This window comes from Zonotrichia leucophrys, chromosome 18, assembly GCF_028769735.1.
Source record: "Zonotrichia leucophrys gambelii isolate GWCS_2022_RI chromosome 18, RI_Zleu_2.0, whole genome shotgun sequence".
In the NCBI taxonomy this organism is placed as follows: Eukaryota; Metazoa; Chordata; class Aves; order Passeriformes; family Passerellidae; genus Zonotrichia; species Zonotrichia leucophrys.
The window spans coordinates 3,299,063-3,310,425 of record NC_088187.1 but is presented as its reverse complement, the minus strand read 5'-3'; the positions used below and the strand labels follow the sequence as shown (position 1 = coordinate 3,310,425).

At 55.2% G+C, this 11,363-nt stretch overlaps 1 protein-coding gene across 2 annotated transcripts; it reads right to left on the bottom strand.

Moving 5' to 3' along the window:
• Positions 1–218: 218 nt before the first annotated feature.
• Positions 219–8,275, bottom strand: AANAT (aralkylamine N-acetyltransferase). 2 transcript variants are annotated; one of them, XM_064728538.1, is made up of 4 exons: positions 7,760–8,275; positions 3,587–3,898; positions 2,690–2,844; positions 219–1,403 (listed from the first exon to the last, which is right to left on the bottom strand). In XM_064728538.1, the coding sequence occupies exons 2-4, from the start codon at positions 3,741–3,743 to the stop codon at positions 1,098–1,100; spliced, it is 618 nt and encodes a 205-aa protein (XP_064584608.1). In that variant the 5' UTR covers positions 3,744–3,898; positions 7,760–8,275; the 3' UTR covers positions 219–1,097. The 2 variants fall into 2 exon arrangements, with proteins under 2 accessions (XP_064584608.1, XP_064584607.1); XM_064728537.1 differs by lacking the exon at positions 7,760–8,275 and having other exon boundaries at positions 3,587–4,034.
• Between the last annotated feature and the right edge of the window lie 3,088 nt (positions 8,276–11,363).

Sequence of the window (11,363 nt, the reverse complement as noted above, 5' to 3'; positions counted from 1 at the left end):
CTTGGATCCATGGAACCTCCTGATCCTGCCTGAGGGCAGAGTCACCCCTGCCTCTATCCCACCCTTCACTGAATGACCTGAGGCTGGATTTTCCCCTTCTCCCCTGAGGCTGAGGTGCCCCAAAGTGCCCTGGATTTCTCCCCTCACACCAGCTGGTGCCCTCCCTCAAGCCATTGTGGTGAGACCGTGATCAAAGCAGGGCAGGAACACACATGGGCTGTGTAGAAAATCACCACCACATCTTTATTTGCTGCTTTCCAACAACCTGAGTTGTTTGCAGAAGGCTTGTCCTGGGCTGGTTGTGGGTCTGGGACAGGGAGGACCAAATGGTTTGGGCTGGTTCCCTGGGGAGGCTCTGCAATGTGCAGCTCAGGGTGGCTGTGGGCTGGGAAGGAAATCTGTGGGCAGGGGGTGGCTGCCACAACCCCTGCCTGGCCTGGGGGCTGCTCAGGGAGGGCTTGGCCATGGTGTGCTCCACTCATGGTGGTGGTGATGGTGGGAGCGATGCCAGGCTGGGGCACGTGTTTGCAGGGGCTCTTCTGGGTGTCTCAGCCAACCATGGTGGGTGCAAGTGTCCTCAGACCAGCAGAGCCCCCAACCATTCCCAGGGCAAAGCCTTCCCATCCCAGAGGGCTCATGGCCAGGGCAGCTCAAGCAGAGCCAAGGAAGCTGATGGATCCAGCACGAATTCCTGTGGCCATCCCTGACTCAAGCACAACCCAGGGAGCTGATGCTTCCAGCAGGATCCAGCAGGAATTCCTGTGCCCAGCCCAGGGAGCTGATGGATCCAGCAGGATCCAGCAGGAATTCCTGTGCCCAGCTCAGGGAGCTGATGGATCCAGCAGGATCCAGCAGGAATTCCTGTGCCCAGCCCAGGGAGCTGATGCTTCCAGCAGGATCCAGCAGGAATTCCTGTGCCCAGCCCAGGGAGCTGATGCTTCCAGCAGGACGTGGCAGGAGCTCCTGTGCCCAGCCCTGCAGGGATGGGATGGGGCCAGGCTGGCGTGGCTGCAAGGCAGATGTGGCAGAGGGAGCAGCTGTTTCCAGGGCCAGCTGGGGATGATGGATGTGGGCACGGAGAGGGGCTGCAGCTCCCCTCAGCAGCCGCTGTTCCTGCGCATGAAGGCGTGGCCGCGCACGGCGTGCTGCATCTCCACGAAGGCCAGGTCCCCCACGGTCACCTGGCAGGGCCCCAGCGCCTGGAAGCCGCACTTCTGGTAGAAGGGCACGAGGAAGGGCTGGCACATGAGCAGGGCGCGGCGGGCGCAGGGCAGGCAGCGCAGGTGCTGCAGGTAGCGCCACATCAGGATGGAGCCCTTGCCCTGCTGGCGCACGGTGCGGTGCACGGCCAGCACGTGGATGTGCACGGCCGAGCCCTGCGGCTTGTGCAGGGTCAGGGCTGCCTGCAGGGGGAAACAGGGCTCAGCAGGGGCACAGGGTCCCAGCCTGCTTCTTATTCCCCACCCCAAAGAACCAGGGTCGACATCCTCCCCGTGCCTGTTCAACTCCCCACATCATCCTCGGCGGATTTTCAATTTTAAAATTAATGTTGAGGGGAATTGCTTAACATATGTTTTAACAGCATGGTTTAAATTAATTTAATTTCTACCAGAAAGTTCATTTCTACCAGAACAGCCCTGTGCACGGCCGAGCCCTGCGGCTTGTGCAGGGTCAGGGCTGCCTGCAGGGGGAAACAGGGCTCAGCAGGACCAGGGTCCCATCCTGCTTGTTATTCCCCACCCCAAAGAACCAGGGTCATCACTCTCCCCATGCCTGTTCACCTCCCCACATCGTTCTTGAAGGGTTTTTAATTTTAAAATGAATGTTGAGGGGAATTACTTGGCATATTTTTTAACAGCATGGTTGATATGAGTTCTGTTGGAGCTGTTGCTGGATTCAGAGGCCTGTGGGCCAGAATAAAGCTCTGGATCCAAACCCTCCATCAGAACCGACTCCTTTCCTTCACCATCACCTTAAAGCTTCTCCACCTCTGAGAGCTCCTGCTTACCTGGACTTGTCCCAAGTGCCAGCTGCAGCACACAGCCAGCCAAAAGTGTCTCTGAGGTGAAATCACCACAGTTGCCACCTTTGGTCAAGCAGCAAGGGCCAGACAAGCCAGGCATGTCCTGTCCAGCTATATTGGTAATTATTCCAATAGCCAAATAACCAGGATCCTCATCCTCCCCATGCCTGTTCACCTCCCCCCATCGTCCTCAGAGAGTTTTTAATTTTAAAATGAATGTTGAGGGGAATTACTTAGCGTATTTTTTAACAGCATGGTTGAAATTAATTAATGAGAATGTTCATCTCCACCAGAGCAGCCCTTTAGCAGTTAGACTGGGAGAAGATTTTGGGAGCAGCCTCAGGGCCCCAGAGAGCTTCTCCTGGTCCCCAGGCTCTGGCAGGGCTGGTGCCCTGCTGGCTCACTCAAACCCTTCCCTGGGAGGAGACAGGGTTTGGAGGGTCTCAGGCAGAAGGAGAAGCCAAACCCTTGGATCCATGGAGCCTCCTGATCCTGCCTGAAGGCCGAGTCACCCCTGCCTTCATCCCACCCTTCACTAAATCACCCGAGGCTGCATTTGCCCCTTCTCCCCTGAGAGTGAGGTGCCCCAAGGTGCCCTGGATTTCTCCCCTCACACCAGCTGGTGCCCTCCCTGGTGGTGCCCGAGGGGGAAGGACTGGGTCATACCTGGCTGAGCCTCTCCTGGTCCCAGAGGGAGCCGATGATGAAGGCCACGAGCCGCCCTTCCTCAAACCAGCCGAGGGACAGCTCCGGGCACAGGTTCAGGAAGTGTCGGATCTCATCCAGGTGCAGGGGACAGTCCCCAGAAACCGAAATAAAGGCTGGAGGGGGCAGTGGTGAACACAGTGAGAGACACAAAGCACACCCGACCCAGAAACACTCCCAGCACTGACGTAGGGTAGGGAAAATGGGATGTGGTGGGGAGAGATGGCACGTGTCCTGCTGCCTGCTGGGTCTAAAGGAGGTCTGAGGGACACAGATGGTCCCAGGGAGCAGTTCTGCTTCTCCAGAGGCAGTTCCCCATGGCCTAGTGACCAGCTTCTGATTCTGCTGGTGCTGAATTGAGCCCTCCCTCTCAGCATCTTCCTGGCTGCCCCTGTGCTTGGAGATGAGGGAGAAATGGGCTAGGTGAGTTTCCCCATGGCCCAGTAACCAGCTCCTGATTCTGCTGGCTCCAGAGCTACAGCAGCAGGTGATGAATTGAGCATCTCTACATCTCCCTGGCTGCCCCTGCCCTCGGAGAGGAGGGAGAAATGGGTTGGGTGAGGGAGGCTATGGTGGAGGAAATGGGGAAATGTTGCCAGAGTGGCACCTCAAAGTGTCCCTGTGCAGGAGGAGGCAGAGCGTGGTGTCCTTCCTCCCACTTCCCCTTTTGCTATCCCGTCTTTCACAGGGTTGTTTTGGGCTCCTACAAGGGTGAGCTGGGGCCGTGCTTCCCCAATTAGGGAGCCCGTGGTGGCCCCAAGCCAGGACCACGGGGGCCCCCACAGGGGAATTCACCGCTACAAGGAGCACAAGAGGCTGGGAGCAGCCAGGGGATGCAGCAGACGGGATCTCCGGTACCTTCGCGCTCGATCTCGAACACGCTGGCGGCGTCGCCGGGCCCGAGGCAGCGGAACTCGCTGGCGGGCAGCGTGTGCCGGCGCTGGCCCCCGGGCGGGCTGCGGGGCGAGCGCAGCTGCGCCGGCTTCAGGAACGGCAACGCGCTCAGCGCCGGCATCCTCCGATCCTCCTGCTCCTCCTGCTGCTCCTGCTGCTCCTGCTGCTCCTCCTGCCCGGCTTCCCGCCGCTCCCTCGCTTCGGGGCAGCCCCCACCGGCTCCCGCCCCCTTTATTCCAGCCGAGCTCCTCCAGCACCGTTAGCCAGCAGAGGTATCTGTTGTTCACAGACGGGATTAGGCTGCTTGCTCCCCTTTTGCTGTTTGTATATACAGCAAATAGCCACCCCCTGTCACAGACATCTTTTCATAAAAATCTTTTCTTTAAGGTTTTTCTCCCTTCTGAGAAGCTGTGGCCTCAGCAAGAAATGTAAACAGTGGTTATCTGCTGCTGTGGAATGCAACAGGTGGATCCGTGATTGGTCTCGGGTGGATGTTTGGATTTACTGACCACTCACGGCAGAGCTGTTCTCGCTTTCTGCCTGGACATAGACCTTTGTTATTCATTCCTTTTCATTCTTAGCTTAGCTAGCTTCTGAGAACTTTCCTTCTATTCTTTGTAGTATAGTCATAATGTAATATATAACATAAAATAATAAATCAAGCCTTCTGAACATGAAGTCAAGATTCTCGCCTCTCTCTTCACCCTGAAGACCCTTGCAAGCCCTGTAACAACCCCAGTGAGCCCAGCTGCCCTCGCTGTGAGCTGGGGGACACAGGGGGCTGGCACTGGCTGTGAGCAAAGCCCAGGGACCAGGGGGACAGAGCACAGTGATCCAGGTTGTGGCACAGAGCAGGGAGAGGGGACAGAGCTGCTAGAGCTGGAGCAGGTGTGGGGCTGAGCATCCTGCCCAACATTGCCCAGCCCATGACAGCACCAGGGCAGGAGAACCCCTGGAGCTGCTGCCCTGGGTTCAGGCAGGGTGGGATGTGCCTGCAGGAAGCCAAGAGCTGCAAAAGAAGCATCTATCTGTGTGAAAGTTCCCTGTGATGCTCTGGTGTTTGTAGAGCAGCACAGCTGTGCTGGAGCAGGAGGTCACAGAGGTGCCCTGACAGGGACACACATCAGGCAGCCTGAGCCATCTCCTCCAAAGCACAAGCTGACAGGATTTACCCCTTCTCTGACTCACTGAGCAGGTGAGTGACCCAATCTGGCAGGATTTACCCCCTTCTCTGACTCACTGTGCAGGTGAGTGACACAATCTCGCAGGATTTACCCCTTCTCTGACCCACTGAGCAGGTGAGTGACCCAATCTGGCAGGATTTACCCCTTCTCTGACCCACTGAGCAGGTGAGTGACACAATCTGGCAGGATTTACCCCTTCTCTGACCCACTGAGCAGGTGAGTGACCCAATCTGGCAGGATTTACCCCTTCTCTGACTCACTGTGCAGGTCAGTGACCCAATCTGGCAGGATTTACCCCCTTCACTGACCCACTGAGCAGGTCAGTGACACAGCTTCACCTCTGTTGGCTTCTCAGGTCATGTCCATGCCCACAGAGGTAGGTCCCTGGCAGGTGACTGAGGCTGAAGGCCTTGGCCATCCTCCCTGGTGAGGTGCCCTCAGGCTTTGCCCCCTGCCCCAGCAGCTTTGGGTAGCTGACCCCACTCCAGGACACTCCACCTTCAACATGGGTTCCCCCAAGAGGGTCACCAGCACCCCAGGTCATCTGGCAGCACCCATCCTGCACAGCCCAGACAAATCCCTTGACCTGGATCAGAGCCTGTGGCTCCAATCTGCCTCTGCTTTCACGTGTGAGTGAACCGAGTCAATAAACCCAGAGAGAAGCACAAACTGGGTGAATAATTTCACTAAGCACACACATCCTGCAGACAGAAATAGTGGGAATGGCTTTCAGAGCCACCCATTCAACCATCCATCCAAACTCAGAGCAATATGCAAGCAATTTCCAGCGAGGCCAGAGCAAAGCCAGGTCATTTTTGATTATTGTTTCAGAGGTGCCGGCTTTCCCTGCTAATTATAGGCTTGCCTCCAGCTAATAGGATTTATGGAAACAAAAGCATTACCAGCACAAACATTGCACAGGGCACAACTGGCACAAGCTGGGAATTTTCCATCCTGAAATGCCAAGGGCTGGATGCTTGAAATGCCAGTGTTATCCAGCCTGAGGTGAGACAGGGTGGTCAGGATTTGTTTTCAATGAATGGCTGGTTTGGCTGTGGGTGTGTATCTGAGGGATCAGATCCATCAGGGACACAGGGTTTCCTTGGCAGGGGAATTATTGAGCATCCCCAGTGCTCATTCCAGCCACCAAGGACTGACTGAAGCCGTGCTGGGAATGGGTGGTTCATGCTCCTGCAGCAGGGAAGTAAAGCAGGGTGAGCTGGCAGGGAGAGTGGGGTGCTGGGGGAGTGGGTCTGATGTTCACAGAGCTTATTGTCAAACCTTCTGGAACTCCTCGTCCCACTAATTGGATTAGGGACTCATCTGCATGAATAAATCCCAGAGTAGGCAAGAGGGTAAGCTCAGGGGACCCTGAAAATGCAGTGGTGGTTTGAAAACGTGCAGTGGTGGTTTGATCCTGGGGGTGCTGAGTGCCTGGGGTGAGTTCTGGGGATGCTGCTGGATCAGGCTGGGATGGCTGTGCAGGGGTGGCAGGGCAGAGAGGGCAGCTGAATATGGCCTCAGGCAGGGCCAGCATTTCAGTTCCCATGGGAATTATGGAGCTGGATTGTGGAATCACAGCACGGTTTGGGTTGGAAAGGGCTGTTGAAGGTCATGCAGTTCACCCCTCTGCAGGGAGAAGGGACCAGCCCAGGTTCCTCAGGGGTGTTTGCTCTCCAGCAGCCACCATCCAGTGCTCACTATTCAAGTCTTTATCCCAGAGCATATGGAGGTTGGAAACAACTGGGTCACAAAAAGTCTCTACAGGGACATCCTCAGAGCTGGAGGTTCAAAACCTCCTGTTTAAGTGGCTGCTCCAATCCCATCAGAGAAAACTGGGAAAGGGCAATCAGGTCCCTCCAGCTATTTTTAGGAATTGCCTGAGACTCCAGCCAGCAACACCCTGGAGCAGTAGCCAGGGAAGGGGAAAGGTTGCTCCTTGCTTGTTTTCCTTGCGTTTTTTCCCCTCCAGCATGTTATTCCTGGCAACCCAGGTTATACAGCTGAAGGGCTGATGTATTTATGTTTGTTTTCAGGAAATGAACTTCTTGCTTTGCTTCTCAGCTCCCTGAGGAGTTGAAGGTCTTCTGAGGAGGGAGGGTTACATAGAATCTGCAGAGCACAGAGGAACCAACAATGCTCCCTAACCCTGGAGAAACCACGAGCCCTGCACAGCCATGGGGGGACCATGGGAAGCATCAGACCTGCAGAAGTGAAGGAAACTCTGCCCAGGTCCCAGAGTAAGTGAGAAACAGCAATGAGGAACACTCTCTCTCCATAGCTCACCTGTTCTCTGATGCTCCAGCAAAGCCTCCTGTATTTGTTAATTTCTCTTATATCCCAGGCTGAATTTTGTGCTGTGACTCCTTGCCAGGCCTGTCTGAGATGAGCCCACCATGTCTGTGTGTCGTAGCAGTGAACCAAGAGCTTGCTCTGTAAATTTTTCCTGCCATCACTTGTGTTTGTGCACCAGAGATCAGAGCATCCCCACGGTACAGAGAGATGCTCACAGCTAAATAAACAGGCAGGTGCACAGAACCCCTCTGGCAACATCTTTTACTAAGTTATGAATTGTCTGCCTGGATTTGGAGATGGATTTTTTTTTAATCAGAGTTATTCACACAGTCTTAAAATCAAATACTCTGTGCAAAAGAGCTCAAGCTCTCCCCACATCCAGAACAGGGAGGGTTTCAGTGAGAAGAGTCCCTGCAGCTGGATTTTGGAGGCACATATTGGAAGTGCAGGGGTGAGGCAGGGGCTGGGATGGGAGTCCCACCCTCCCCTGTGCCTAAACCACTTCTCAGCAAGCAAAATGCTGCGCACCAACCCGCCACCCCTCTGGGGAAATTCCCCCAGCCTGGGGCACAGGAGCCAGCCGCAGTGCCCGGGGCACCAGGAGCTGTCCCCGAGGCTGGCAGTGTCCCTGGGATGTGACAGGAATGTCGGTGCTTACCAGCCAGGGGTGCTGAGCCGCTCCCTGCCCGCCTGGTGCTGTCTCAGCGCTGGTGGAGAGGAGGATCCGGGGCTTTGCCTCCCCTCCTCTGTCTGCTGCATCCTCCACAGCCCCTGCTTTTATATATTTGTTATTTATGGAGCACGTGATGACATCCTAAGGAGTTTAGAACTCTGATGAAAGACGGGGAGAGGTGAGAGGCTTTAGGGTGTCAGGCCAGCAAAGGGATCACTTCAGGCTTCTTTCTTTCTTTTTTTTTTTTTTAATTTTTTTTTCCCCTGGCGTGACTGGCTGAAGAGGGATAAAGCATTTAGCTGATTGCTCTGTGGGTTGGGCAGGGAGAGCAGGGGACAGCCAGGAAAGGGAGCACTGTCCTGTTCTGATCCTGACCTCCCCATCAGAGTGGATGAGTTTTGTTTGGGGAAGGATGGGGAGGCTGCCGGTTGTGCCAGGCATGATCATTGCTTGGGCTCGAGCAGGGGGGAGTTTCTCAGCTGACTCCTTGTAGGATGGGGCATCAGATCTAAGCTCTCTTGCCCAAGGAGCTTATTCCAAAAACCAAGCATCTCTCCCCCACGCAGCCCTCTGTCCCTGGGAGCTGTTACATAAGAAACTGGACAGGCAGAACCAGCAATGTTTGTCCCCATCAGGGCACGTGTAACAAAAGGGAGATTATCCCAGGCAGGAGCACGATGTTGGCATCATCATTATCACTGGGAACCAGATGCAGCCCTGAAAGAAGCCTGGAGCAGGAGGCAGAGCTGGCTTTGCTCCACTGGAGACATTTCCAGGGCAGCTCTGGACCTGCTTTAGCTTCCAGCCATGGCCAAAATGACCTGGAGCTACGCCCTTATCTCTCTCTTTTAAGCTTTTTCATTGAATAGAAACAGAAATATGACCCAGCAGCTTTTTGCTCTTCAGAAATGGCATTTTGGAGCAACTCCCAGCCATTAAAACAGCCCAGCAGAGCAGGGGCTGGCCCGTGGCTGGAATATTCAATCAGGGATGCCGCATTCCACAGCCTGCCTCTTCCTGCTCCCACACAGCTGCGGAGGGTCAACAGCTCCATTAAATTAGAGCCTCAGCAGTGTGCCCAGATTTGCATATTTAGCAGCTCTCTCAGCATCTTCAAAGAGCCCCGAGCATCGCTGCGGCCCCGCAGCAGGGCCGGTCCCTCTGCTGCAGAACCCGGGGGAAGGCAGCGATTATCGCCGGGCAGGGCTGGCTGCGAGGGGCCACATGTGGGAGGCAGATGAATCACGGTTTGCCCCCCTCCCTGTGCCGGGATTGGGAGCGGAGCCGTGCTCGGGCAGCTCAGGGGCTCCTCAGCCCCGCCGAGCCCCATTATCCCGGTGCTCAGCGCATTAAGCGGCTTGCGGTGTCTGCAGCCCCGCTGTGAGGCAGGGTCTGCCCTCACGGGATGCAGATGGCACCGGGATCCTTCCCCGTGTGACGCCGCTGGAGAGGTTTCTCCCTCAGACTCACGTAATTGCATAATTCCCAGGCTGGGCTCTGTTTACATCCCTGCTCAGCGCCTTCCTCTGGCTCGGCCATCGGGACCCACTTTTCCAAAGGGGTGATGCTTTTGTCCTGGCAATGACCTAGCAGCAGGGCTCTGCACTTTGGCATTGCTGCAGGGTCAGCTGGGGGCTCTGATTTCCTTCTCAGCACCTCCTTCCTTTTCATCACTCAGTGCTGGTGCTTGTTGTTGCTGTAACTTCCCAGCAGGACGTGGCTCTTTGGACATACTCACTATTCCCAGCGTTTTCCAGGTTGCCCTCCTGCTGCTTCTACCTCCCAGTGCTCCCTCTCCAGCTGCCAGGAGTGGTTTGAATCCACCAGCAGCTCCTGAGGAGCCAGCATGGTTCCAGCCCTTCCTCTGGAGCAGGACATCGTGGTTTAGGAACCTGCCAGCTGCTGCTCTTTCAAAATATCAACACAGGGCTCTCAACAGGCCCTGGAGGGGCCACTTCTCTGTGCTCTGAGGTGTTTATATATGTGTATCTATAATATCAATAACATGCAAATATACATGTGTATGTCTTCCCTTTGGCATATTCCCTTTGGCCCATCAGTGGTGGGACTGATTCTCCCCACAGACGCTCTCAGGGAGCTGGGGAAGGGATGAAGGGATGATACTCACAGCTTTTTTGGGTTCTCAGCAATGGTTAGGTGAACAGGCTTTGAACTGTGGCTTTGACCCGCAGTAAACATGTGCCTTTGTGTCACAGATACATTTTATGAAAAAATCCTTTCCTTAGGATTTTTCCTCCTGAGAAGCTCGGAGGCCTCAGGAACAAAGTGTAAATATTGATTATCTGCTGCTGTGGAATGCAACAGGTGCATCTGTGATTGGTCTCATCTGGTTGTTTCTAATTAATGGCCAATCGCAGCCCAGCTGGCTTGGACTTTCTGTCTGAGCCACAAGCCTTTGTTATCATTCTTTCTTTTTCTATTCTTAGCTAGCCTTCTGATGAAATCCTTTCTTCTATCCTTTTAGTATAGTTTTAATATAATATATATCATAAAATAATAAATCAAGCCTTCTGAAACATGGAGTCAGATCCTCATCTCTTCCCTCACCCCCAGACCCCCATGAACACTGTCACACCTTTGCAGGCCTGGTGTATCTTGCTGCTTTTCTGCCTTTGAGGAAGGAGAACAAACAAGTCTGGCAGATGCTTTTGGCCAAAAGCAGGAGACGGGTGCCAGGAGCCAGCCAGGACCTCTTTAGCCCTCCCTGGAGCACCACAGTGCTGCTGATTAACCTGCTCTCCTGTCTGTGAGCTGGGTTTGTAACTAGGTCACAGCCACTCATGGCACAGTCCTGGGGGAAGGGGGTCAGTGGGGGCTGCAGGAGCCCCTCTGGGAGGAGAGGGCTGGGCAGGTGGGAAGGAGCCCAGCAGTGGCAGCCCCACCCTCCAGGCCCAGCCCTCCAAGCAGTTTGGAGCCAGTGTGGCTTTGGGAAGAGGAGGTTCCAGCAGCCTGGCAATTTTGGGGGCATCCTGCTGCTTACAGGATCTGTCCTGTCCCCAGCCCTAACCCTGGCACATGCTGCTGGGAGCCAGGGTGACCCTGGACATGGTGGGGACCAGATGCCACCCACGGGGAAGAAAAACCCTGCAGGGCAAGGCTGAGCCTGGAGCAAGGCCATTGGGAGAGTTCTGAGCTCTAGGTCTCAGTGAAAAGGGAGAGAGGAGGGAGAGGAGGAGGATCGTGCTCACATGGAGCTGCTCATGCACAAGGTGATGCTGCTCTGAGTTTTCTGTAGCAGTGTTTGGTCAGGGCAGCACAGCCAGAGGGGGAAGGGCTGGGTGATCACGATTCCTGCAGGATCACAAAATGCCTTGAGGTGGAAGGGATTTCACAGAGCATCTCCTTCCCTGCCCAGCCAGCCTCCAGAGGCTCTCTGGGATCACAGAGACAGGATGAGGGATTGCCATACGCTGCATCACTCGCTCACATTTCTGTTCCCTGATGTTAATGGGGGCACAGGGACTCCTGCTGAGCGTGATGATGAAGATAAACCCCCAGCTCTCCCTGGGGGAGGGTCTGCACGCATTCCCTGTGACACCAGCTGCTCTGAAAGGCCTTTCCTGAAGGC

Bases quoted from the DNA above. Each gene is read 5' to 3' on its own strand.
- AANAT (XM_064728538.1), bottom strand. From the start codon at position 3,743: ATGCCGGCGCTGAGCGCGTTGCCGTTCCTGAAGCCGGCGCAGCTGCGC. The intron at 2,845-3,586 runs GTACCGGAGATC...TGCCCCCTCCAG, and splicing joins GTTCGAGATCGAGCGCGAAG to CCTTTATTTCGGTTTCTGGG. The intron at 1,404-2,689 runs GTATGACCCAGT...TTCCCCCTGCAG, and splicing joins ACCAGGAGAGGCTCAGCCAG to GCAGCCCTGACCCTGCACAA.